General features: G+C 59.2%; 1 protein-coding gene across 1 annotated transcript; it reads right to left on the bottom strand.

Moving 5' to 3' along the window:
* Nucleotides 1–1,829: 1,829 nt before the first annotated feature.
* LOC136994411 (uncharacterized) lies at nt 1,830–25,299 on the bottom strand. Its single transcript, XM_067312166.1, has 3 exons — nt 25,208–25,299; nt 24,622–24,813; nt 1,830–2,812 (listed from the first exon to the last, which is right to left on the bottom strand). Exons 1-3 carry the CDS (start codon nt 25,263–25,265, stop codon nt 2,439–2,441), a joined length of 624 nt encoding a protein of 207 aa, XP_067168267.1. The 5' UTR covers nt 25,266–25,299; the 3' UTR covers nt 1,830–2,438.
* Nucleotides 25,300–26,402: the final 1,103 nt, after the last annotated feature.

The following is a 26,402-nucleotide window of genomic DNA, read 5'->3' as shown; positions in this document are numbered from 1 at the left end:
GAGCCGGGCTGCGTGGGAGCGGGCTGAGGAAGGTCCATCAGCAGCGAAGGAGCGCGGCGCCCCCAGAAGGCCACAGCAAGAGACTTTTCTGCCAGGATGGCTGCGAGGGTGGCCGGGCTCTTTAGACCTCTGTAGCCCTTGGAAAGAAGGCACCTGGGCAAGGCCTCCAAGGCAGCAGGGGAAAGCTGCTTGCCTGCTGGGGGGCTGCTGTGGAAAGGAAAGCGGGGTGAGGGGCTGTGGGGTGTGTGGGAGGCGTGGAGATGGCCTGGGACGGTCAGGAGCAAAGCAGAGCTATGAGTGCTGTGCTCCAGCCAGAGGGGGTCCAGGCCTTGGCCAGGCCCTACTTGGGCCAGCCCCAGGGACAGGTGGCAGCCCACAGGGTGCCTTGCAGGACCCACCCCCCCATGCCCTGCACCCTCACCCTGCCCTTCCTCACTCGCCATCCCCCGCCCAGCAGGCTGAGGTGGGGAGAAGCATGGGGAAATGAACCCTCCCCATGGCACCTCTTGCCCCGTCCACAGGGGTGCAGGCCTTGGTGTGGAGGATAGAGGCCTGTGGAGGGCTGTGAGCACCCTGGGAGTTTCTGCACCTCTTGTCCCTTGCCCCTTGCTGCTTTCCCTTGCCCGTCCCACCCCCAAGGAGTCAAGGCTCCATGGGGCTCATGGAAAGCAGGATCGGGTCCTGGCTTGGTTTTGCATGGAGGTGCAGGCTTGGGTAGGGGTGTTGGCTCAAGCCCTCCAGTCCAGCTCACCCTGCACAACTCCTGTGATCCCCCTGTTTGACGTCCTCCACAAAAGTCCATGCTGGCCCCCAGTGCTCACACATGTGCATATATACCCATGGAGCCAGAATTAAGAACAAGGAGGAGAGACTTCTCTTCCTGTCCTGGGGAAAAATGGGCTCTGCAGCTCCTAGATGCATTGCTGTGGGACTCCCTAAAGAACACGAGGTAGCCACACTTGATTCAGCTCGGGCTTTCCCTGTGAAAATGCTCTCAAGGCTCTTTGTGCTTCTTCCTGACCAGCAAAAGCTTCCCTTTTGCTTTGTGTGTGTGTGTGAGAGAGACTGAGGAGGAAGCAAGGAGGTAACAGCATGTTCATGGTTTTGGGTGGGCTTGTGAGAGATTCTTGCCCCCTTGCTGGGAAGGCCAGCCCAGACTTGCCTCGAGAAGGCTGGGAAGGGCCTTGTCCTGCAGCCAACCACAGAACAGCCTGTGTGATTTTAACCCCCTCCTTCCATGTCTGCCTTTGCCCTGCCTGCACTTGAATCCCTCTGCCCTTTGCTTAGCGTTCTGGTGCTGCAGAAATAGGTGGCTGTGTCTGCAGCTGCTGGAGAGAGCAGTTCCAGGGGCAGCTGGTGACTTGGCTTTGGAAGGACGAAGCAAAGTGTTGGAGTCCCGTGCAAGGATACTGCAGCACTATGTGTTGCAGGTCTTTGCCAGGAGGCTGCTGGCCCCAGTCCCAAGCGTAGCTGCTGTCGGTGAGGGGTATGCCAGAGATGTGGCAGGTAAGGGTGAGAGGCTCTGAGACCTTCCCTGCTGTGGGCCCAGAGGCCTCTGTCTGCACCTGAGCAAGAGCACCTGCAGACACAGGAGCCAAGGATGAGCAGCACATGGTGAGAGCTCAAGCAATCACTTGATGTACTCTCACATTTGCCTGGCCTCCTACTTCTCAGCTCCAAGATGCTAACCTTAGAGAGACACATGTTCTCAAAAGCTCTTGCTCCCATTACATTCTCAGATCTGGGAAACAAACATCAAATAATCTCGTTCAGAATGGAAGGCTCAGTTTTGTCCTTCCGAGATCTTTTTTCCTAACAAATGCCCTAACTCTGACTGTCCTTCTCTCCCCATGAGCTCCAGAAATGACTTTTTGCACAGGAATGTTGAGGGAGTCTTGTTTTCCTCTTTTGACTGCAGTTGTCCTGCTGGGACCTGAAAGACAAATCTGCAAGTCAAATGAAGGCTGTCTGGGTGATTAGAAAGGAAACCCTCAGCAAACTGAGCAGTGCTGTTAAGAAGGCTTTTGTCTGTGGCATTTAGGGGGTGTTCTTGTTTTGTAAATGCCCAGCGGCTGGTACATGCACATGCTGACATGGCACCGGTCTGTACCCAAACCAGGAGGCTGGCTTTGGGAGGATGGGGAGTAGCATGCATCCCTTTCAGGCCAGCTGATCTCCTGTGTGCCCTGGTTCCTTCCTGGAGGGTGAAGAGCCTGAGAGCTGGCCATGGCTGTTCCTGGGAAGAGGGTCCCTGGAGACAGTGGAGGGCAGGGAGGCTGATCAGGGGATACTGGAACTGTTTGCGGCACAGCTGGGATCTCCCTGCAGCGCGCAGTGATGGCCCAGCTCTCCCTGGCAGGAGCCGTGAGGTCCCCCCACCACTCCCCTCCCCTCCAGCTCCTGCACCCTCAGCCCGGGACTCCGGCAGCAGGTATGTGTCAGAGCACAGCTGGGGTTCCTGTCCCTGTGGGAATGGTACAGATGTATTGTGCTGAGTCCCGGGGGTGCAGAGCATGCAGAGCCAGAGACGCCTCGCCCCGAGAAATGTCATGAGAGGCAGTGGCTTGACCCTCCACCGTGGTCCCGTATTTCTTCATAGTACCCGACTGGCTGCTGCTCCGTGACTTTGGCCCTGGGCGCCTCCCGCTACAAATGCACATAATAGTTTTTTTTAGCTGAAGCTGTATGCACGGCAGGAGAGTTGTACAGAGTCCCCGCAAAGTGCCAGTGATGGTGCAGGTGAGTGTTAGAGATCCAGAGACCTTCCCTTCCTTGGGAACAGATGCCACCACGTGTGCCTGGGAAAAGGTACCTGGAAAGACAAGGAGTACAAGTGAGGTTTGCGGGAAAGAGCCCAGGCCTGTGCCACCAGAAGCAGACTGCACATGGTGCTGGACTCATTGGCACTGGCACCTCCCACCCCAGCTCCAGCCCCCTGCAGAAGGGGAAGGTCCCACCAGCAGGCACAATGCACGTCTCTTCCCAAATGACATTGATCAGCCCCAGGCTGCCACATTCCCTTCCTAGGTAGGCACTGGGGCAGGAGCAAAGAGCTGCCCTGACTCCCCTGGAGCCACTGAGCACACCACCACAATTAGGAAAGCTTTCAGCATAGCCAGGCACTCCTCTTGCTGTGCCAGCTCTGCAGGTGCCCTGAGCAGGCAGAGGCCATCTGTAAGGGCCTGGGAGGGGCCCCAGTGAGTCTGGGGAGGCTTTGGGCAGAATCTTGACTGTGGTTCTCCCTGTGCTGCTCAGCGTGGGTGAGAATTGGTGCCATGCTGCAGGTCTGGGGTGGTGCAGAGCAACGGTCAGCCCTGGCTTTCCCTGAGCTCTGCGGGCTTTCCAGCCTCCCGCTCTGGCGGACAGGGTCACCATAAGTGCATCACAGGCTGCATGTCTTCTCTGCTTGACCCCTACACTGCCAGATTAGTAGGCTGCATTGAGTCGACCTCAGCCATGCCTGCTACCAGAGCAGGGTTATTCACATACTGTGTCGGTCTGTCTGTCACAGGACTGGGTCCAAATGGGTGGTTGTAGTGAGAACACCTGCGGAAGATCTGGCGAGGAGTCAGTGCCTGTCAGAGTACGTGGCAGCAGGCCCAGTGTGTGAAAGTACACATTGACCAGATTCCCATCAGAGCCAGGCATGCACATTCCGTTTTGTCAAACAATGGCTAGCTGCTTCCCGGGCAGTAGTTTCTGAAGGTTACCACAGCTGAGATAAGGAAATAGTTCTAGTAGATTTAAGGATCCCTTAGAATACAATGAGTCAAGTCCCACCTGAGCATCAGACCTGTGCATCCAGCAGCCTCCCATCGGAGACCCCTCTGTGCGATTCCTGGGGCTCCCTGTGCAGCATGGAGTGTAAGTCCTTTTTTAAATCTATGCTGTTTAACCCCTCATGAACTCTGAATGTCTCCCTTTGGCGGTATCCAACCCTCTCTTGCCCGCCTTGTGGTCACAGCGGTCCATGGAAACAGAGCTGTTCCCAAAGCCCAAGCATTTTGGGTACCTGAGGGGCAGTGTGGGGTAGTGGGAGAGGGTGGTGGAAGCATACACAATGGTTAGCGCTCGCATAGGGCCAAGAATTATGTTGAATGTCCCCACCGGACTTGAACCCTGGCTTTGGGTCTTGTCGGGAGGAAAGGGGTGATGCCCGGAAAGTAACCTTTTGCGGAATGTCTGGGCTCAGCCCGCGGTGTGCACTAAAGGCCCGTCTCTCCCTGGGAGCAGCCCCAAGCTCACCTGGCAAAAGCCTGCCCTCAGCAAAGCACAGCAGGGCTCTTCCCACCACGCTCTGCACAGACACACAGTGGTCAAGCTTGGGGGACAGGTTGTGGTGTGAGGGGTCAGCAAGCCCCATAGGGCTGTATGAGGTGCAGGGGGGTGCTCAGTTCCTGGGGTGTGACACCCCTCTCATCCCCCCCCCCGCCCCTTACCTAGGACAAACAGTAACCCAACACATGGCAGCCCATGTGGCTAGGGCTGCTCTGTATCACTTCTCCTCTGTTTGGCTCTGCCTGCAGAGATGCTCTGCCTGCTTTTTGCCTTGTCTGTGCCCCTGGGACCCCTGCCCAGCCAGCTGGGTGCTGGGCTGCTGCCCACGGCCCGGGTACCCCTCAGCTCTGTACCCCGTGTCGCTCCCTTCAGTCTGGGCTGGGCTCTGACACCCTTAAACGCAAAAGGGAGGAGGGCAGGAAGCTGATACTGTCAGGGCACCCATGAGCATCTCCCACCGTGGTCCTTGCAGGGCGCAATAATAGAGCTCACTGTCAGCCAGGTCCAGCGTGGCCATGCCCAAGGTGCCAGAGCTCTCACCGGCCTGGCCAGAAAACCTCTTGCGGGCAAAAGGGGCTGTGTGGCTGTATGAACCCCCGCGGCCCTTCCTCTGCAGGATGTATTGCAGGGGCCCGCCAGCACGCTGCCGAGACCAGGCCACATAAATATAGGAGGAGTTGGAGCTGTAAGTGCATCGGAAGGTCGCTGCATGCCCTGCTTGCCCCCACACTGCAGACGCTGTTGGTTTTATTGCGTTGCCTTGAAATGATCCTGAAAGCAGAGCAGGGCTGTTTACTCACCACTTCACTCCAAGCAGCACAAGGAAAGAGGCCGGGGCAGGAGGGCACGGCGTGATGGAAGCAAGAAATGCTATTTCCAAAACTCAAACACTTTGGAAGCCTGAGCGAAGAAGGGCAGGGAGGGAAGGCCGCAGGCAGCTCAAGTAGCCAGAGGTTGTTTGGGGAGGTGAAATATGCTGAACACCCCTGTCAGACTTGAACACTGCCTTTGCGTTTTGCGAAGAGGAAAAGATTAATCCCAAGAAGGTAGCTCTTTACGGCACCTGTGGGATTGCCCCATGGTGCACATGGAAAGCCCAGCTCTCCTCGGGAACAGCTCTGAACACTCCAGCAGTTACCTCCCCTCCAGCTCCCACACCCAGGGCCAGAGAGAGGCCCCTGGCCCCTGCCGGAGGTTTGTGTCAGGGTGCAGCGAGGCTTCCTCTTCCCATGGTAATGGCACTGAACTATCAGGTGGAGTCCCAGGGGTGCAGGGCATGCAGGGCCAGGGACGCCTTTGCCCGTGGATTGCTCCAGGAGGCGATGGCTCAACCCTCCACCACCGGCATGTACTCGAGAAATCAGATTGGAAGTAGGAGACCCACTCCAGGCCAGAACCAAGGGCCTGACAGTATCCCAAGCCCACTGCAGCTTTGAAGGCATCCCCTTTGCACGGACATGGAGAGACAGCACTGTCCCTCTACCCTGGAAAAACCACCGGCCCTGGAAAATCACAAGGCTGCCCTCCTCAGGACTGATCTGGCCCTTTCCTGACATGTCTCGGAACTCCTGAAAGCCTCCCTTTCCCTGCCACAGCACCCAGGCCCCAGTGGGGAAGCTTTCATGGGAGAGCGCACTCCGCATGGGAGCAGGAGGAGTTGGGCCCCACAAGGGGGTCAGGCACCCGCAGGCAGCTCCAGCCTGGTTGGCCCCGCGCTCGCTGCCCTCCCCGGCCACCTCTCACCTGCCAGCATCTCTGCGAAGGACAGAGCCAGGAGCCAAGGCACCATCCTGGGCGGCATCAGGCCCTGCCGGGCCGGGGGCCGTGGCCATAGGCTAGTGCCGAGAGCAAAGCAGCCCCGGTGGGAGGCGGAGAGGAGCAGAGCTGAGCCACCCTCGCCTCTGCTCCTGCCCGCACCAGGATCGCAGCCCCTTGCCGCAGCAGCTCTGCCAACTCTGCCCTCCCCCATCCGACCCGCCCCCCCCCCCCACTGTCACAGCCCCTTTTGGGGAGGAGAAGGGGGGACCCAGATCCGGGCCTGGCCGACCCTGGGCAGAGGCATCAGCAGAGAAGGAGCGTGGCGCCCCCAAAAGGACAAGCTTCCTTTCCCTTTTCTTCCAGAACGGCTGTGAGGGTGTCCTGGCTCTGCAGCCCTGCGTAGCCCCCGGAAAGAGGGCTAGGCAATGCCTAGGGAATAGGGAAAAGCTGCTCTTCTGCTTGCTGGCCGCTCTGGAAAGGAGAACAGGGGGAGGGGCTGCTGGCCATGGGGGAGCAATGGAGAGGGCCAAGAATGGCTAGGAACAAAGCAGAGACAAGGAGGGTGCTGCTCCGCCTGCAGCCGGCTCAGGGCCTGGGCCACACCAATCTCAAGCAGGCCCCAGTTACAGGCTGTCGGCCCACAGCTTTCCCTCACAGGACCCTCCCCATGGTCCGCACCCGCCATCTTGCCCTGGCCTCGTTCCCTGTCCTCTGCCCACGGGGTCGAAACACAGAATCACAGAATCACTGAGGTTGGAAGGGACCTCTGGAGATCACCTAGTCCAACCCCCCTGCTCAAGCAGGGTCACCTAGAGCACACTGCACAAGATTGCATCCAGGCGTGTTTTGAATATCTCCAGAGAAGGAGACTCCACAACCTCTCTGGGCAACCTGTTCCAGTGCTCTGTCACCCTCACAGTGAAAAAGTATTTCCTCCTGTTCAGATGGAATTGTCTGTGTTTCAGGTTGTGCCTGTTGCCTCGCGTCCTGTTGCTCGGCACCACTGAAAACACAGTGTGGAGAAAAGACTCCCCCACCATCCCCTTCAGTTCTGATATTCCCCCCTTTAGTATGGACATGTAAGTGCACAGAAAGGGCTCTGAGCTTTGTTGATGCCTCCCAAGGACCAGGATCTCCTTCCCCTCCCAGGACCATGGCCAGGAAGAGATGTAGCAAGAGCAGAACCACCTCACCTCAGCCCACTTCCTTTTCGCAGGCAAAGCTGAGAGACAGTACCAGTCGAACCAGGCTGGCCTGAGCAGGGCTCTGCTTCTCTTGGGACAAGTGGTGAGATATAGCAGCCTTGGGAGGTTCCCCTGTGCCCTGCCTGTTCCCCTGCTATGGAGGCCATAAGCCGCACTGAGGTGCCTGATCCGCAGCTGCAAGTGGAACGAGACTCTTCCCCATGTGCTCTGCAGGGACACATGAGGGTCAGGCCAGCAGGCCTGCGAGCAGTCAGCACAGTTCCACGGGGCCAAGCCGGGTACAGGGCATGCCCAGGTCCCAAGGTGCCAGGGACCCCCATCATGCTAATCTAGGCAGGGCAATAACCCCATGCATCTGGCAACCCACATGATCATGCCTGCTCCACTTTGCCTCTCTCCAGCTCAGCTCTGGCTGCAGTGCTGCTCTGCCCACATTTCCCACCCCATCTGGGCCACTGGGACCTGCACCCAGCCAAGGTCCGTCCTCAGCACAACCCAGTCCCTTCCTCAAAGCAGACTGGGACTGTGATAACCATGAACGCAAAATGGAGGGAGGGAGGGAGGGAGGAGTGCAAGAAGTGTAAGAAGCTCAAAATCACACCTGAAAACACAGCAGGGCTGTTCCCACAGGCATCCACTGCAACAAGCACAAAGAAGACGTTTGGGGGGGGGGGGCGTGGAAAGGGGAAAAGCTACAGGAAACGCCCATGTTAGAGCTGAAGCCTGCCCTTGTCTCTGTGGTGTAAGAAAGGAGGCATGTGGGGAAAGGTCCCATTTGCCGCACCTGTGGGATTGCCACGCAGTGAGCAGCCATGCCCCCAAACTTGCCTGCCACTCCCCACCCCTCCAGCTCCCACACTCTGGGCCAGGGCCGCTGGCAGGAGGTTTGTGTCAGGGTGCAGACGGCTTTCCTGTCACTGTGGGAACGGCACAGAAATAGCGCGCCGAGTCCTGTGGGCGCAGGGCACGCAGGGCCAGAGACGCCACAGCCTGTGAATTGTCGCGGGAGACAGTGGCTCGACTCTCCACTGCCGTACCATAACGAATGTAGCTAGAATCACGGTTGATGGTGGCGACCCACTCGAGTGTGGCACCGGTGGCCTGAGGGTACCAAAGTAAATGATAATCCTCGAAGGTGAAGCCGGATCCACGGCAGGAGAGTTGCACGGAGTCCCCGAACTCTCGCAGCCCTCCACCGGCCTCCACCAGCCGCACCTGGGCCTGCACCCCTGTGGACAGAGAGTGCAGGGAGCAAGGCAGCGCGCACACACACACGCAGTGGCAGGCAGTTCACCAGCCGCTCTGGGGTCCCCTTCCTGGGCACATGGAGACCCGGCATCATCCCTCCCTCATCCCTCTACCCTGGGAAACCCACTGGCCCTGGGAAATCCCAAGGCTGCCCTCCTCAGGGCTGAACTTGGCCTTGTCCTGAAATGTCCCCCAGTACTGGAAACCTCCCTCTCCCTGCCACAGAACCTCATCCCCACTGGCAAAGGCAATTTTCATGGCAGACTGCACCTCACGTGGCAGCAGGTAGCAGCTGGCTCCCAGGACGGGGCACAGGCAGCCCCAGCACCAGCCCCAGCCCGCCCGGCCCCGCGCTCGCTGCCCTCCCTGGCTGCCTCTCACCTGCCGGCACCGCTGCCAACGACAAGGCCAGGAGCCAAGGCACCATCCTGGGCGGCATCAGGCCCTGCCGCGCCGGGGGCCGGGGCCGCCCCCGGCTGCGGGCAAAGCAGCCCCGGTGGGAGGCAGAGAGGCGCAGAGCTGAGCCGCGCTCGGCCCTCTCCTGCACACACCGCCACTGGGGGCCTTCACCGCGGCAGCGCTAAGGACTCTGCCCCCACCGCAGACCCGTCCCGCCCCTCGCTGTCGCGGTCCCTTTGTGGGAGGAGGAGCGGCGACGCAGGGCCCGGCCGGCGGACGTTCATCGGCAGAGAAGGAGTGCGGCGCCCCCAGAAGGCCGCAGCTCCTTTCCCTTTTTGCCCCGGACGGTGGGACGAGTGTGCGGGCTCCCCAGCCCTGCGTAGCCTCGTAAAGAGGAGCCCTGGGCAATGCCTCAGAGGCCAGAGGGAAAAGCTTCTCTGCCGCTCGGGGGCTGCTCCAGAAAGAAGAGCAGACTGGGGGCTGCAAGCCGTGACGGAGCCCTGGAGACGGTCGTGGATGGCAGCGAGGAGAGCTAAGACACGCAGTGCCCTGCTCTGCCAGCACACGGGTCAGGGTCTCAGCCAGGCCCAGCTCGGCCGGCCCCAGCACCGGGCTGTCGGCCTCCAGCATCCCCTCCCCTCGCAGGACTGTCCCCATGCCTCACAACCGCATCTTGCCCTAGCTTCGCTCCCGGTCCTCTGGCCATGGGGCTGAGAAACAGCTTTGGAAGTCAGCCTCCAAAAACCCACGCACCCAACCTGCCCCACAGGGACCCAGAGGAGGTGACATGTTTTCCAAGGCTTCACACGCTGCTCAGCTCTGCCCAGTGTGGGGAGGACTGAGAGAAGCGGGCTCCAGTGCAGGCAGGTGCAGCTTGCCAGAGAAAATTCCCTGTCCTGGACAGGCTGCGAGGAGTCAGCACAGCCCCACAGGGCTGTGCCAGATGCAGGGGCACACTTGATTCCCAGATGCCTGGTGTGCCTGTCCTGCCTGCTTAGGACAGGCAATAACCCCATGCACGCTGTCGACCACACATCCAGGCCAGCGTTGCCTTGCCTCTCCTCAGCTTGGCTCTGTCTGCAGAGCAGCTCTGCCTGCTTCCCCCTCACAATCACCCCTTCTGTGCCCGTGTGACCCCTGTCTGAGCTGACCCAGCCTCCACCCCATGTCCCAGGCACAGCCTAGTCGCCCTCTTGGAGCCTGCCTGGACAGTGAGACCCATGAATCTGGGGGAGGAACGGAAGAAGCCCTGAACCACATGGCTTTGCTGTGATAGGCACAAGGAAGCTAAGGCTTAGAGGGCAGATGTGGAAAGGGGAAATGTTACGGGAAATGGAAATGTTTACAGTAGATTTGAGACCTGTCCTTGAGTCTGGGGCGTAGCAAAGAGTGATGGAGGGAATAATTCCATTTCCAGGACACCTGGGATCACCTCACAAAGAGCTGTGATAGCCCAGCTCTCCCTGGGAAAAGCCCCAAGGCCCGCCCCCAGCACTCGTCTCCCCGCCAGCTCCCACACCTTGGGCCAGGGGCCCTGGCAGGAGGTTTGTATAAGGGTAAAGCTGTGTTTCCTGTCCCTGGGGGAATGCTGGAGGAGGATCCAGTAGAGTCCCAGGGGTGCAGGGTGTGCAAGGCATGCAGTGTTGAGATGCCTCGGCCCATGGATTGTCCCAGGAGGTGGTGGCTCACCCTTCCACCGCTGGCACGTGTTTAATGAATGAGGAAACGTAGCTGGTGTGAGAGACCCACTGGAGGCTTGATCCCAGGGGCCTGCTGACACCAAAGTGCATCATGGTCCTTGAAGGTGAAGCTGGATGGATGGTAGGAGAGGTGTACAGAGTCCCCAGTTGCTCACAGCCCTCCCTTGGCCTCCACCGGCTGCACCTGAGCCCTCACCCCAGTGGACAGAGAGCACAGGGAGCAGGGCAGTTCATGCACACAGTGGAGGCGGCTCACCTGCTCAGGCGAAGGTGTCACCTACTCAGGAACAGCGAGAGCCATGGTCCCACCTCTACCATGGCTGCCCTGCTCAGGGCTGACATTGGACCTTTCCAGAAATAATTTCCACCTCTACAAAGACTCTCTCTCCCCGCCACAGGACCACCCTCCACAGGGGAGAATGCACTCTGCACAGGAGGAGCTGGGCCCTGGCATGGTGGATGGGCACCAATGGGCAGCCGCAGCCCGTCCAGCCCTGGGTTCACTGCTCTCCCTCGCCGGCTCTCACCTGCCAGCATTGCTGTGGGGGAGAAGGTCAGGAGCCAAGGCACCATCCTGGGTGGCATCAGGACCTGCCAGAGGCAGAGAGGAGCAGAGCCACTCTCAGCCCCTCTCCTGTCTGCACAGGGATTGTGCCCCTCACCCACTGACCCCAGCTGACCTGCCCCCACTGTCACAGCCCTTTCAGTGGGAGGAGAAGGTGTGGGGGGGTGCAAGACCAGGCCAGGCCAGGCCAAGCCAGGGGAGGTTCATCAGCAGAGGAGGAGCGTGGCATTCCCAGAAGGCCACAGCTCCTTTCCCTTTTCTCCCAGGATGGCTGTGAGGGCTTACGAGCTCTTTAGCCCCGTGGAGCCTCATAAAGAGGGACCCTAAGCCTCCGAGGCGATAGGGAAAAGGTGCCTGCCTGCCTAGTGACAGCTCTGAAACAGAGAGTGGGGTGAGGGGCTGTGAGCTGTGAGGGAGTCATGGAAATGGGCTAGGGTGGCCAGGAGACATGGAGCAGAGACTGCTAGGTCGGGGCCTTGGCCAGACCCAGCTTGGGTTGGCGCCAGGGGTGAGCTGTCAACGTACAGTGTCCTCTCGTAGGACCTTCTCCATGCCCTGCACCCCCATCCTGCCCTGGCCTCACTCCCTGTCCCCTGACAACAGGGCCGAGAGACAGAGTGGGGACCACTCCCTCCTACCAAAACCCACTCGACCACATCCCATGCTCTTCCCGACAGCACCCCATGGTTCCTCTACCCTGCACCCTCACTGCACTCCAGCCTGCCTCCTGCTCTCCCCACTCGCACAGGAAATGTAGGGACCTCTCCTAAGCAAGCAGCTTGCTGTCCCCGTGCCTCTCTCCTTGACCTTGCCCTCTCTGGAAGGAATGTGGGGAAATGGAGTGCAGAATTGCTGTCCTTTCTTCCTTCCAGGTTTAAATGAAGTTTCACGGTCTCACAGAACTCTTTCTTTGTATGTGTTAGCTATATTTCATGAGGGATTGGGTTTATTTTGGGCTAGGGGGCTGTATGCATCCCACTGTGTGAGATCTGTTCTTTTTTGACCCTAAGTGTCTGAGAGTGCTGAGAATTGAAGGGAGCCCCACAGTGCTGCTCCTTTTCCCTGTGCGTGGCTGGCCCGCTACGGCCAAAACATATTTCTGCACAGAGAGGATGGATGGTATTCAGGTGGGCTACACTGGTGCGCAGAAGGTTTCCTGTCACTCCATGAAGGGTGTAGAAGTAGCAGGCAGAGTTCCAGGGGTGCAGGGCCAGAGAAGCCTCATTCCAGGAACTGCACCCAGTGCAGGAGGAGCGGGACCGTCCTTGGCACAGTGGGAGTGCAGGGCCCTCGCTACATGTTACACTCCCAGGCTGGCCCTGGGAGCAGCAGATTGGCATCCTTGTGCCCCCACATCTCTTGGCACTGCAGAACTGCTGTTCCCAGATAGGACCCCTGAGCTTGGCCCCTCTTGGCTGGGATATCGCAGGCAGAGCCTCCCCTATGCCATTCCCTCCACCCTGTGCAGGCATCCTCTCCCTCTGCTTGCTCCACGCTGCCACCCCTTCTCCAGCTGCCTTTCCCCCCGCAGGGGCCACCTGGGCACCTCCAAGTGGCCAACGCCCATAAGGGCTTGTGGCAAGCAGGAGAGGCACCATGCTCAGTGCTGCAGTGAGGCTGGAGTGGAGGCGTGGGCTTGACACCCTCCCCACCTCATCCCCCACAAATTGTGTGGGGCTCCGCAGGGGACGACAGTGGTGGTGCTCCTCAGTAGAATGGGGAGACTCTCCTCTGTGCACTCATCCTGCTTGGGAGGGAGCCAGAGCTTCTGCTGGGACCTTTCCATCTGCAGGCCAGGACACCTGCCAGGACCAAGCCCTGCCCCCATGGCGGGATCCCAGCTGCTGCCACCATTGGGGGAGAATCATCACCCACCCACCCCCCACCTGCCCCCCAGGGTCTTGAGCTCTTGTCACGCCATCTTGCCCTAGGCACTCTACCTGGTGCCTTGGGGAGGAGGTCCAGGGCAGGGGTGGGAAATGGAGATGCAGAGGACAAAGGAGAAGCAGGGGCCCACAGGCGCTGGAGACTAGAGGGAGGAAGAGAAGGCAGAGATTTAGGGCTGTGGCTGGGGGAAGGTCCTCAACAGAGAAGGAGCAGGGCACCGCTGGCCACTTGGGGCTGTCCCAGTGGGGGAGGAGCTGCTGGGTCCTCTGCGGCCCTTAAAAAGTGTGGAGGACTGGGGCATTTTTCTGGCCCAGAGCACCCCCTAGATACTCTTGTTTGGGGTATTCCACAAAAACCCATGCTGGCCCCTAGGGTACATACACGTGTGTATGTGTACATACATGTGCATATATGCACATGGAGACAGAAGTAACAACACAGAGAAGAGACTTTATAACCCCTCCAGGGGAAAATCTGCTCTACAGCTCAGCTCTTCGTGCTACATTGCTGTGGGACTCCCTAAAGAACATGAGGTAGCCACGCTTGATTCAGCTTGGGCTTTCCCTGTGAAAATGCTCTTTGTGTTTCTTCCTGACCAGCTCTTTCCCTGTGACAGTGTGTGTGTGTGAGAGAGACTGAGGAGGAAGCAAGGAGGTAACAGCATGTTCATGGTTTTGGGTGGGCTTGTGAGAGATTCTGCTGCTGAAATAGGTACCAGGGCTCCTTTCCCTTTTCTGCCCGGACAGCTGTGAGGGTGGCCAGGCTCTTTAGACCCCTGTAGCTCTTGAAAAGAAGGCACCTGGGCAACGCCTCCAAGGCAATAGTTGCATAGTTAGCATAAGTAAATGACTTAGATACATTTCTTTGGTTGGTATAGTTACTATCTAACACTCCCTGGTTGGCTGTATATACAAGGCAGAGAACAAAAAGAATGGAAGTCTTCACTAGCAAACTCTGCAACTGCTAACCGGCTTTATGCAGTTTGAATTCCTGGCAAGCCAGGCAGGAGCTGGAGCATTTTGTACAAAGCTCAAGGCTTCTTTCTTTGCTCTATCTTAAGATAGTGATTAGTAAAACAAAAAAACGAAGTTAGTCTTGCCACTATTGTTGATTGTCTTTTACCTCCACAGTTGAGAGATGGAGTGGACTGATACTGCACATGAACACTTGGTTGCCCAGCTGGTGTTGGCAACAGGGTTTTGCTTTCTATGGCCATGGGACCCTTTTGGAGAATTATGTCTCCCTGGGAGAGACAGGATCCACCTCACTAAACGGGGCAAAAGTAGCTCTGCCAACAGGCTGGCTGACCTGGTAAGGAAGGCTCCATCACCTGCACAGGGACTGAGCTGAAGCTGACTGGCCTGTAGTTCCCCAGGTCCTCCTTCTTGCCCTAGCCTTCCTTTTGCTGCTTGTGCACTTTTAGAAGCCTTTCTTCTTGCCCTTAACATCCCTTGCCAGTTTCAACTTCAGATGGACTTCAGTTCCCCTAACCCCATCCCTGCATGCTCGGACACTGCCTTCATATCCCTCCTGGGCCCCCTGTCCCTGCTTCCACCTCTTGTACACTTCCTTTTCAGGTCTGGCTTTTGCCAGGAGTTCCTTGCACGCCCATTCAGGGTGTTCCCCTTGGGATTCTCCATGTGTGCAAGCTGCTGATTTTAAAAGTCAGTCTTATTCTGCATGGAAGGCCCATTTTTGGCCTTTGGGGAACGTGCTCCGGGACAAACTCAGACTTCTCCTTGGCTCCTGATGAGCTCCATAAGCAGGAATGTTCCTCCTGCAAGGGAAAGCTGAGGAAGTCTCAGTTTCATCTTTTGGCTGCAAGTTTCAGTGCTGGAACTCGAGAAAAAAAATCCTGCAAGTGAGAGGAAGGTTATATAGGTGAGTAGAAAGGAAGACCCCAGAGGACTGAGGAGCAGTGTTCAGCATGGTTCTGTCTGCTGCATTTATGGTGTGTGACTGGCTGCTTTTTGTAAAGACACCGACACTGGGCAATGCGCACACTGAGAGGCTGCAGCAGCAGGTACACACCTGAAGAGCCCAGTTTGGGAAGGACAGGGAATAACACGCACATCTCCCATGTCTCCTGCTTGCTTCCTGGAGCCTGGGAGGCCCAGCTGCTGGCCATGGCTCTTCCTGGAAACAGGGCCCCTGCACACAGGGGCAGGGAGGGAGAGAGATCAGGAGATCCACTCCAACCCCAGAGGCCCCTGCCTGACACCTGCAAAGGGCACAGGGCAGCACACGGGAGCATGCGAGGCTGGGAGGGAAGGCTCCGGGTCTGCCCCACAATCCGAAGTACAAGGACACAGGAGTCATCCCAAAACATTTCCAGACCCCAGAGTTTTTGCCAAAAGCTCTGCCTGCCTGTAATGCCTGAAGCTGTAATGTCAGCCAGCCCTGGAAGGGCAGAAGAAAGGGGGCCAAAAAGGGGGCCAGCTGTACCTGAAGCATGTCAAACCACATCTTTCTTTAGGGCCACTGTCTTCCCTCTTCTCCTTCACATGCCTGGGATGCTCTTCTCGCTCTCATGCTTGAAACTCTAATGATCATAGTGTATGCTGTGCAGACACTGTGCACCAGTGCCTGCTGGTACCAGCACCTGTGCAAGTTCTGGAAAGGGACTCGAATCCATGGCAGGAGAGGTGCATGAAATCCCTAGGGCTTCTCAGCTCTGGGGGCAGACGGCAACACGGAACTCCCGGGCACCTTCCACTAGCCTCCAGCTGACCTCTCCCAGGGAGGCTGCCAACCAGAGGTGGATGTCCTGGCATAAGCTGCTCCTCTCCTGGAGGGGGGACAGCACACAAGAAAGAGATGAGGGGCCCTGGGAGGAGGTTTTTGTTAGTGCCCAGACAGGTGTCCTGCTCCCATGGGAATGGCACAGAAGTGGCAGACACAGTCCCTGGGGAGAAGAGCAAGCAGGGCAAAAGACCGGTTGGCTGGGAACTGTCCTTGGAGGCAGAGGCTCACCCCTCCTGTGCTGCCCTGCACCAGATGCAGGAAGAATCGTAGCTGATGAAGGAGAACCATGTGATCCTGGCCTGGGCACCTGAGGGTACCTCCGGATATTGCAGACATCCACTACCGGATCCCTCCAGGATTCCACTTCTACCAGGGCGCCACAAAACCACCAGCTGAGAGGGACTCACCACAGGCAGCGCACCTGAGGGTGTGGGGCTTGGAACCCTGGACTCGCGCAGAGCCAATCCTCCAAGACGAGGAGAAGCACAAGAGCAAAGCTGCAATAACAGCCTAAGGCAGCAAGTGTTTCTATTTCCATGGTCTTCCAGGGGATCAGGAGAAACACAGAGAGGAAACGGGTAGTCAGTTCTCCAATCTGGAGGCACACTGCTCTCACACCCAGGAAAGTCAGGCACACAGGAACACGGCTAGGAAAGAAGCAGCAAAGCCCCAATACTCACTCACTTGGCAGCAGCAGCAGCAGCAGAGCACTGAGGAAAAGCTGGGCCATGCTGGAGAGGAGGCTCAGGCAATGTGCACTTCACCACACACCTCCGAACTTCCCAGAAGAGCTCATAGCTGCGTCATAAATCCTCTCACATCTCCAAACACTCCTCCCTCCTCTGCTTTTCCCGGCAAGCATGGGAAAGGCCTGCTTTTGGAACCAGCTATTGCCTGGCGCCACCTTCCGATTTGTGGCTGCTTGGAGGAAGTGCTGAGCTCTCTGGACTCCGTCTCAGCCAGTTCTTGTTCCACCCTGCTCAAGACCTGCTCCAGTGTGAGCCTAGCACCACAGTAATATACCGCTGCGTCCTCTTGCTTTGCTGCCCGGATCCTCAGCGTGAATCTGTTCTGGGAGCTCTCCACTTTCCCCTCAAAGCGACCCCGGAAACCCTTTCCATAGGCATTACCACTCGCCCGGTATATCCAGGTCAGAGAGCCCTGAAGCTTCTGCTGGTACCAGAACATGTAGTAGCTGCTCATGCTGCCTCCGCGCATGCTGCACTGGAAGGTGCCTTCCTCGCCTTCTCGCACTGCCAGTTCCCCATGGTGCTGCTCCAAGGCCACCTGGCCGTTGACTGCTGTGGAGAGCAAGAGGGAGCCGTGGTCACCTTGAGAGTGGGCAAGGGAGGGTGCAGCCCCGGTGGGGGCATTGCAATGTCACTGGTCCAGCGGGAGCACTAAATCCTGCTCCTTCAACCCAATAGATAACGATGGTCAGAGGAAGAGCCCTGACACAGGAACCAGGCCTTGTGAGCAGAGAGAGACACCACATTTCCCTGCCTGCCAGATGGGCAGCTTGCAGGAGAGCTTGCCCAGGACGGGGCACAGGCGCCCGCAGGCAGCCCCAGCCCGCCCAGCCCCGCGCTCGCTGCCCTCCCTGCTCGCCTCTCACCTGCCAGCACCGCTGCCAGCGACAAGGCCAGGAGCCAAGGCACCATCCTGGGCGGCATCAGGCCCTGCCGCGCCGGGGGCCGGGGCCGGGACCGGCTGGGGGCAAAGCAGCCCCGGCGGGAGGCAGAGAGCAGCAGAGCTGAGCCGCGCTCGGCCCCGCTCCTGCCCGCACCGCGATCGCCACCCCTCGCTGCGGCTGCGGCCGCGCCCACGACTCTGCCCTCCCCCCCGCCACGACCCGCCCCCCGCTGCCGCGGCCCCTCTGCGGGAGGAGAAGGGGGGCGCGGGGCCGAGCCGGGCTGCGTGGGAGCGGGCTGAGGAAGGTCCATCAGCAGCGAAGGAGCGCGGCGCCCCCAGAAGGCCACAGCAAGAGACTTTTCTGCCAGGACGGCTGCGAGGGTGGCCGGGCTCTTTAGACCTCTGTAGCCCTTGGAAAGAAGGCACCTGGGCAAGGCCTCCAAGGCAGCAGGGGAAAGCTGCTTGCCTGCTGGGGGGCTGCTGTGGAAAGGAAAGTGGGGTGAGGGGCTGTGGGGTGTGTGGGAGGCGTGGAGATGGCCTAGGACGGTCAGGAGCAAAGCAGAGCTATGAGTGCTGTGCTCTAGCCAGAGCGAGGTCTGGGCCTTGGCCAGGCCCTACTTGGGCCAGCCCCAGGGCCAGGTGGCAGCCCACAGGGTCCCCTTGCAGGACCCCCCCCCCCCCATGCCCTGCACCCTCACCCTGCTCTTTCTCACTCGCCATCCCCTGCCCAGCAGGCCGAGGTGGGGAGAAGCGTGGGGAAATGAACCCTCCCCATGGCACCTCTTGCCCCGTCCACAGGGGTGCAGGCCCTGGTGTGGAGGCTAGAGGCCTGTGGAGGGCTGTGAGCACCCTGGGAGTTCTGCACCTCTTGTCCCTTGCCGCTTTCCCTTGCCCACCCAACCCCCAAGGAGCCAAGGCATATATACCCATCGAGCCATAATTAACAACAAGGAGGAGAGACTTCTCTTCCTATCCTGGGGAAAAGTGGGCTCTGCAGCTCCTAGATGCATTGCTGTGGGACTCCCTAAAGAACATGAGGTAGCCACACTAGATTCAGCTTGGGCTTTCCCTGTGAAAATGCTCTCAAGGCTCTTTGTGCTTCTTCCTGACCAGCAAAAGCTTCCCTTTTGCTTTGTGTGTGTGTGAGAGAGACTGAGGAGGAAGAAAGGAGGTAACAGCATGTTCATGGTTTTGGGTGGGCTGTCAGTGAGGGGTATGCCAGAGATGTGGCAGGTAAGGGTGAGAGGCTCTGAGACCTTCCCTGCTGTGGGCCCAGAGGCCTCTGTCTGCACCTGAGCAAGAGCACCTGCAGACACAGGAGCCAAGGATGAGCAGCACATGGTGAGAGCTCAAGCAATCACTTGATGTACTCTCACATTTGCCTGGCCTCCTACTTCTCAGCTCCAAGATGCTAACCTTAGAGAGACACATGTTCTCAAAAGCTCTTGCTCCCATTACATTCTCAGATCTGGGAAACAAACATCAAATAATCCCATTCAGAATGGAAGGCTCAGTTTTGTCCTTCCGGGATCTTTTTTCCTAACAAATGCCCTAACTCTGACTCTCCTTCTCTCCCCATGAGCTCCAGAAATGACTTTTTGCACAGGAATGTTGAGGGAGTCTTGTTTTCCTCTTTTGACTGCAAGTTGTCCTGCTGGGACCTGAAAGACAAATCTGCAAGTCAAATGAAGGCTGTCTGGGTGATTAGAAAGGAAACCCTCAGCAAACGGAGCAGTGCTGTTAAGAAGGCTTTTGTCTGTGGCATTTAGGGGGTGTTCTTGTTTTGTAAATGCCCAGCGGCTGGTACATGCACATGCTGACATGGCACCAGTCTGTACTCAAACCAGGAGGCTGGCTTTGGGAGGATGGGGAGTAGCATGCATCCCTTTCAGGCCAGCTGATCTCCTGTGTGCCCTGGTTCCTTCCTGGAGGCTGAAGAGCCTGAGAGCTGGCCATGGCTGTTCCTGGGAAGAGGGTCCCTGGAGACAGTGGAGGGCAGGGAGGCTGATCAGGGGATACTGGAACTGTTTGCGGCACAGCTGGGATCTCCCTGCAGCGCACAGTGATGGCCCAGCTCTCCCTGGCAGGAGCTGCGAGGTCCCCCCGCCACTCCACTCCCCTCCAGCTCTTGCACCTTCAGCCAGAGGCTCCAGCAAGAGGTTTGTGTCAGAGCACAGCCGGGGTTCCTGTCCCTGTGGGAATGGTACAGATGTATTGTGCTGAGTCCCGGGGGTGCAGAGCATGCAGAGCCAGAGACGCCTCGCCCCGAGAAATGTCATGAGAGGCAGTGGCTTGACCCTCCACCGTGGTCCCGTCTTTCTTCATAGTACCCGACTGGCTGCTGCTCTGTGACTTTGGCCCTGGGTGCCTCCCGCTACAAATGCACATAATAGTTTTTTTTAGCTGAAGCTGTATGCATGGCAGGAGAGGTGTACAGAGTCCCCCCAAAGTGCCAGTGATGGTGCAGGTGAGTGTTAGAGATCCAGAGACCTTCCCTTCCTTGGGAACAGATGCCACCATGTGTGCCTGGGAAAAGGTACCTGGAAAGACAAGGAGCACAAGTGAGGTTTGTGGGAAAGAGCCCAGGCCTGTGCCACCAGAAGCAGACTGCACATGGTGCTGGACTCATTGGCACTGGCACCTCCCACACCAGCATCAACCCCCTGCAGAAGGGGAAGGTCCCACCAGCAGGCACAATGCACGTCTCTTCCCAAATGGCATTGATCAGCCCCAGGCTGCCACATTCCCTTCCTAGGTAGGCACTGGGGCAGGAGCAAAGAGCAGCCGTGACTCCCCTGGAGCCACTGAGCACACCACCACAATTAGGAAAGCTTTCAGCATAGCCAGGCACTCCTCTTGCTGTGCCAGCTCTGCAGGTGCCCTGAGCAGGCAGAGGCCAGCTGTAAGGGCCTGGGAGGGGACCCAGTGAGTCTGGGGAGGCTTTGGGCAGAATCTTGACTGTGGTTCTCCCTGTGCTGCTCAGCGTGGGTGAGAATTGGTGCCATGCTGCAGGTCTGGGGTGGTGCAGAGCAACAGTCAGCCCCGGCTTTCCCTGAGCTCTGTGGGCTTTCCAGCCTCCCGCTCTGGCAGACAGGGTCACCATAAGTGCATCACAGGCTGCATGTCTTCTCTGCTTGACCCCTACACTGCCAGATTAGTAGGCTGCATTGAGTCGACCTCAGCCATGCCTGCTACCAGAGCAGGGTTATTCACATACTGTGTCGGTCTGTCTGTCACAGGACTGGGTCCAAATGGGTGGTTGTAGTGAGAACACCTGCGGAAGATCTGGCGAGGAGTCAGTGACTGTCAGAGTACGTGGCAGCAGGCCCAGTGTGTGAAACTACACATTGACCAGATTCCCATCAGAGCCAGGCATGCACATTCCGTTTTGTCAAACAATGGCTAGCTGCTTCCCGGGCAGTAGTTTCTGAAGGTTAGCACAGCTGAGATAAGGAAATAGTTCTAGTAGATTTAAGGATCCCTTAGAATACAACGAGTCAAGTCCCACCTGAGCATCAGACCCGTGCATCCAGCAGCCTCCCATCGGAGACCCCTCTGTGCGATTCCTGGGGCTCCCTGTGCAGCATGGAGTGTAAGTCCTTTATTAAATCTATGCTGTTTAACCCCTCATGAACTCTGAATGTCTCTCTTTGGCGGTATCCAACCCTCCCTTGCCCGCCTTGTGGTCACAGCGGTCCATGGAAACAGAGCTGTTCCCAAAGCCCAAGCCCCATGTGGCTAGGGCTGCTCTGTATCATTCTCCTCTGCTTGGCTCTGCCTGCAGAGATGCTCTGCCTGCTTTTTGCCTTGTCTGTGCCCCTGTGACCCCTGCCCAGCCAGCTGGGTGCTGGGCTGCTGCCCACGGCCCAGGTACCCCTCAGCTCTGTACCCCGTGTCGCTCCCTCCAGTCTGGGCTGGGCTCTGACACCCTTAAACGCAAAAGGGAGGAGGGCAGGAAGCTGATATTGTCAGGGCACCCATGAGCATCTCCCACCGTGGTCCTTGCAGTGCGCAATAATAGAGCTCACTGTCAGCCAGGTCCAGCGTGGCCATGCCCAAGGTGCCGGAGCTCTCACCAGCCTGGCCAGAAAACCTCTTGCGGGCAAAAGGGGCTGTGTGGCTGTATGAACCCCCCCGGCCCTTCCTCTGCAGGATGTATTGCAGGGGCCCGCCAGCACGCTGCCGAGACCAGGCCACATAAATATAGGAGGAGTTGGAGCTGTAAGTGCATCGGAAGGTCGCTGCATGCCCTGCTCGCCCCCCCACTGCAGACACTGTCGGTTTGATCGCGTCCCCTTGAAATGATCCTGAAACCAGAGCAGGGCTCTTTACTCACCACTTCACTCCAAGCAGCACAAGGAAAGAGGCCGGGGCAGGAGGGCACGGGGTGATGGAAGCAAGAAATGCTATTTCCAAAACTCAAACACTTTGGAAGCCTGAGGGAAGAAGGGCAGGGAGGGAAGGCCGCAGGGAACAGCTCTGAACACTCCAGCAGTTACCTCCCCTCCAGCTCCCACACCCAGGGCCAGAGAGAGGCCCCTGGCCCCTGCCGGAGGTTTGTGTCAGGGTGCAGCCAAGCTTCCTCTTCCCATGCTAATGGCACTGAACTATCAGGTGGAGTCCCAGGGGTGCAGGGCATGCAGGGCCAGGGACGCCTTTGCCCGTGGATTGCTCCAGGAGGCGATGGCTCAACCCTCCACCACCGGAAAATCACAAGGCTGCCCTCCTCAGGACTGATCTTGGCCCTTTCCTGACATGTCTCGGAACTCCTGAAAGCCTCCCTTTCCCTGCCACAGCACCCAGGCCCCAGCAGGGAAGTTTTCATGGGAGAGCGCACTCCGCATGGGAGCAGGAGGAGTTGGGCCCCACAAGGGGGTCCGGCACCCGCAGGCAGCTCCAGCCTGGTTGGCCCCGCGCTCGCTGCCCTCCCCGGCCACCTCTCACCTGCCAGCATCTCTGCGAAGGACAGAGCCAGGAGCCAAGGCACCATCCTGGGCAGCATCAGGCCCTGCCGGGCCGGGGGCCGCGGCCATAGGCTAGTGCCGAGGGCAAAGCAGCCCCAGCGGGAGGCGGAGAGGAGCAGAGCTGAGCCACCCTCGCCTCTGCTCCTGCCCGCACCAGGATCGCAGACCCTTGCCACAGCAGCTCTGCCAACTCTGCCCTCCCCCATCCGACCCGCCCCCCCCCACTGTCACAGCCCCTTTTGGGGAGGAGAAGGGGGGACCCAGATCCAGGCCTGGCCGACCCTGGGCAGAGGCATCAGCAGAGAAGGAGCGTGGTGCCCCCAAAAGGACAAGCTTCCTTTCCCTTTTCTTCCAGAACGGCTGTGAGGGTGTCCTGGCTCTGAAGCCCTGCGTAGCCCCCGGAAAGAGGGCTAGGCAATGCCTAGGGAATAGGGAAAAGCTGCTCTTCTGCTTGCTGGCCGCTCTGGAAAGGAGAACAGGGGGAGGGGCTGCTGGCCATGGGGGAGCAATGGAGAGGGCCAAGAATGGCTAGGAACAAAGCAGAGACAAGGAGGGCGCTGCTCCGCCTGCAGCCGGCTCGGGGCCTGGGCCACACCAACCTCAAGCAGGGCCCAGTTACAGGCTGTCGGCCCACAGCTTTCCCTCACAGGACCCTCCCCATGGTCCACACCCCGCAATCTTGCCCTGGCCTCGTTCCCTGTCCTCTGCCCATGGGGTCGAAACACAGTGTGGAGAAAAGACTCCCCCACCATCCCCTTCAGTTCTGATATCCCCCCCTTTAGTATGGACGTGTAAGTGCACAGAAAGGGCTCTGAGCTTTGTTGATGCCTCCCAAGGACCAGGATCTCCTTCACCTCCCAGGACCATGGCCAAGAAGAGATGTAGCAAGCGCAGAACCACCTCACCTCAGCCCACTTCCTTTTCGCAGGCAAAGCTGAGAGACAGTACCAGTCCAACCAGGCTGGCCTGAGCAGGGCTCTGCTTGTCTTGGGACAAGTGGTGAGATTCAGTAGAAAGCACAGCTCCAGCCTGGTGATTGCCCAATGCAGCACTCATCCCTGGAGGCTTGGAGGAGGAGAAGCAAAAGAGCAAAGATGGGATCTGCTGGGACCAGAACATGGTATGGTCGCTCATACTGCCCCTCTCGTTCTGCACTGGAAGGCGCCTCCCCCACCATCACAGGAAACCTGGGGCCCACTCACGGAGCTGTTTCCTCATGCCCCCATCTTCGCCCTTGTCCTCACACGCTTGACTGCAGTGCCCGCAGGGGAAACTGCTGGGCCCAGTGCAAAGCAACAGGCCCTGAGGTGCAGGTAGAGCAGCCTTGGCAGGTTCCCCTGTGCCCTGCCTGTTCCCCTGCTATGGAGGCCATAAGCCGCACTGAGGTGCCTGATCCGCAGCTGCAAGTGGAACGAGGCTCTTCCCCATGTGCTCTGCAGGGACACATGAGGGTCAGGCCAGCAGGCCTGCGAGCAGTCAGCACAGTTCCACGGGGCCAAGCCGGGTACAGGGCATGCCCAGGTCCCAAGGTGCCAGCGACCCCCATCACGCTGATCTAGGCAGGGCAATAACCCCATGCATCTGGCAACCCACATGATCATGCCTGCTCCACTTTGCCTCTCTCCAGCTCAGCTCTGGCTGCAGTGCTGCTCTGCCCACATTTCCCACCCCATCTGGGCCACTGGGACCTGCACCCAGCCAAGGTCCGTCCTCAGCACAACCCCGTCCCTTCCTCAAAGCAGGCCGGGACTGTGACAACCAGGAATGCAAAATGGAGGGAGGGAGGGAGGAGTGCAAGAAGTGTAAGAAGCTCAAAATCACACCTGAAACACAGCAGGGCTGTTCCCACAGGCATCCACTGCAAGACATGTGGGGGGGCGTGGAAAGGGGAAAAGCTACAGGAAATGCCCATGTTAGAGCTGAAGCCTGCCCTTGTCTCTGTGGTGTAAGAAAGGAGGGATGTGGGGAAAGGTCCCATTTGCCGCACCTGTGGGATTGCCACGCGGTGAGCAGCCATGCCCCCAAACCTGCCTGCCACTCCCCACCCCTCCAGCTCCCACACTCTGGGCCAGGGCCGCCGGCAGGAGGTTTGTGTCAGGGTGCAGACGGCTTTCCTGTCACTGTGGGAACGGCACAGAAATAGCGCGCCGAGTCCTGTGGGCGCAGGGCACGCAGGGCCAGAGATGCCACAGCCTGTGAATTGTCGCGGGACACAGTGGCTCGACTCTCCACTGCCGTACCATAACGAATGGAGCTAGAATCATCGCTGATGGTGGCGACCCACTCGAGCGTGGCACCGGCGGCCTGACGGTACCAAAGTAAATGATAATCCTCGAAGGTGAAGCCGGATCCTTTGCAGGAGAGTTGCACGGAGTCCCCGAACTCTCGCAGCCCTCCACCGGCCTCCACCAGCTGCACCTGGGCCTGCACCCCTGTGGACAGAGAGTGCAGGGAGCAAGGCAGCGCGCACACACACACACAGTGGCAGGCAGTTCACCAGCCACTCTGGGGTCCCCTTCCTGAGGACATGGAGACCTGGCATCATCCCTCCCTCATCCCTCTACCCTGGGAAACCCACTGGCCCTGGGAAATCCCAAGGCTGCCCTCCTCAGGGCTGAACTTGGCCTTGTCCTGAAATGTCCCCCAATACTGGAAACCTCCCTCTCCCTGCCACAGAACCTCATCCCCACTGGCAAAGGCAATTTTCATGGCAGTGTGCACCTCACGTGGCAGCAGGTAGCAGCTGGCTCCCAGGACGGGGCACAGGCAGCCCAAGCCCCAGACCGCCCGGCCCCGCGCTCGCTGCCCTCCCTGGCTGCCTCTCACCTGCCGGCACCGCTGCCAACGACAAGGCCAGGAGCCAAGGCACCATCCTGGGCGGCATCAGGCCCTGCCGCGCCGGGCGCCGGGGCCGGGACCGGCTGGGGGCAAAGCAGCCCCGGCGGGAGGCAGAGAGCAGCAGAGCTGAGCCGCGCTCGGCCCCGCTCCTGCCCGCACCGCGATCGCCGCCCCTCGCTGCGGCTGCGGCCGCGCCCACGACTCTGCCCTCCCCCCCGCCACGACCCGCCCCCCGCTGCCGCGGCCCCTCTGCGGGAGGAGAAGGGGGGCGCGGGGCCGAGCCGGGCTGCGTGGGAGCGGGCTGAGGAAGGTCCATCAGCAGCGAAGGAGCGCGGCGCCCCCAGAAGGCCACAGCAAGAGACTTTTCTGCCAGGACGGCTGCGAGGGTGGCCGGGCTCTTTAGACCTCTGTAGCCCTTGGAAAGAAGGCACCTGGGCAAGGCCTGCAAGGCAGCAGGGGAAAGCTGCTTGCCTGCTGGGGGGCTGCTGTGGAAAGGAAAGCGGGGTGAGGGGCTGTGGGGTGTGTGGGAGGCGTGGAGATGGCCTGGGACGGTCAGGAGCAAAGCAGAGCTATGAGTGCTGTGCTCCAGCCAGAGCGAGGTCCGGGCCTTGGCCAGGCCCTACTTGGGCCAGCCCAGGGACAGGTGGCAGCCCACAGGGTCCCCTTGCAGGACCCCGCTCCCCCAAAGCCCTGCACCCTCACCCTGCCCTGCCTCACTCGCCATCCCCTGCCCAGCAGGCCGAGGTGGGGGGAAGCGTGGGGAAATGAACCCTCCCCAGGGCACCTCTTGCCCCGTCCACAGGGGTGCAGGCCCTGGTGTGGAGGCTAGAGGCCTGTGGAGGGCTGTGAGCACCCTGGGAGTTTCTGCAGCTCTTGTCCCCTGCCCCTTGCCACTTTCCCTTGCCCACCCCATGCCCAAGGAGCCAAGGCTCCATGGGGCTCATGGAAAGCAGGATCGGGTCCTGGCTTGGTTTTGCATGGAGGTGCAGGCTTGGGTAGGGGTGTTGGCTCAAGCCCTCCAGTCCAGCTCACCCTGCACAACTCCTGTGATCCCCCTGTTTGACGTCTTCCACAAAAGTCCATGCTGGCCCCCAGTGCTCACACATGTGCATATATACCTATGGAGCCAGAATTAAGAACAAGGAGGAGAGACTTCTCTTCCTGTCCTGGGGAAAAATGGGCT

The sequence above is a fragment of the Apteryx mantelli genome, chromosome 28 (assembly GCF_036417845.1).
Source record: "Apteryx mantelli isolate bAptMan1 chromosome 28, bAptMan1.hap1, whole genome shotgun sequence".
Lineage (NCBI taxonomy): Eukaryota > Metazoa > Chordata > Aves > Apterygiformes > Apterygidae > Apteryx > Apteryx mantelli.
This window is presented reverse-complemented; position numbering and strand designations above follow the sequence as displayed.

Excerpts from the sequence above, each read along its gene's own strand:
- LOC136994411 (XM_067312166.1), bottom strand. The coding sequence starts at position 25,265 with ATGCCGCCCAGGATGGTGCCTTGGCTCCTGGCCTTGTCGTTGGCAGCG. Across the intron at positions 24,814-25,207 it reads GTTGGCAGCGGTGCCGGCAG|GGGTGCAGGCCCAGGTGCAG; the intron begins GTGAGAGGCAGC and ends CTCTGTCCACAG. Across the intron at positions 2,813-24,621 it reads TTCTAGCTCCATTCGTTATG|GTACCTTTTCCCAGGCACAC; the intron begins GTACGGCAGTGG and ends TTGTCTTTCCAG.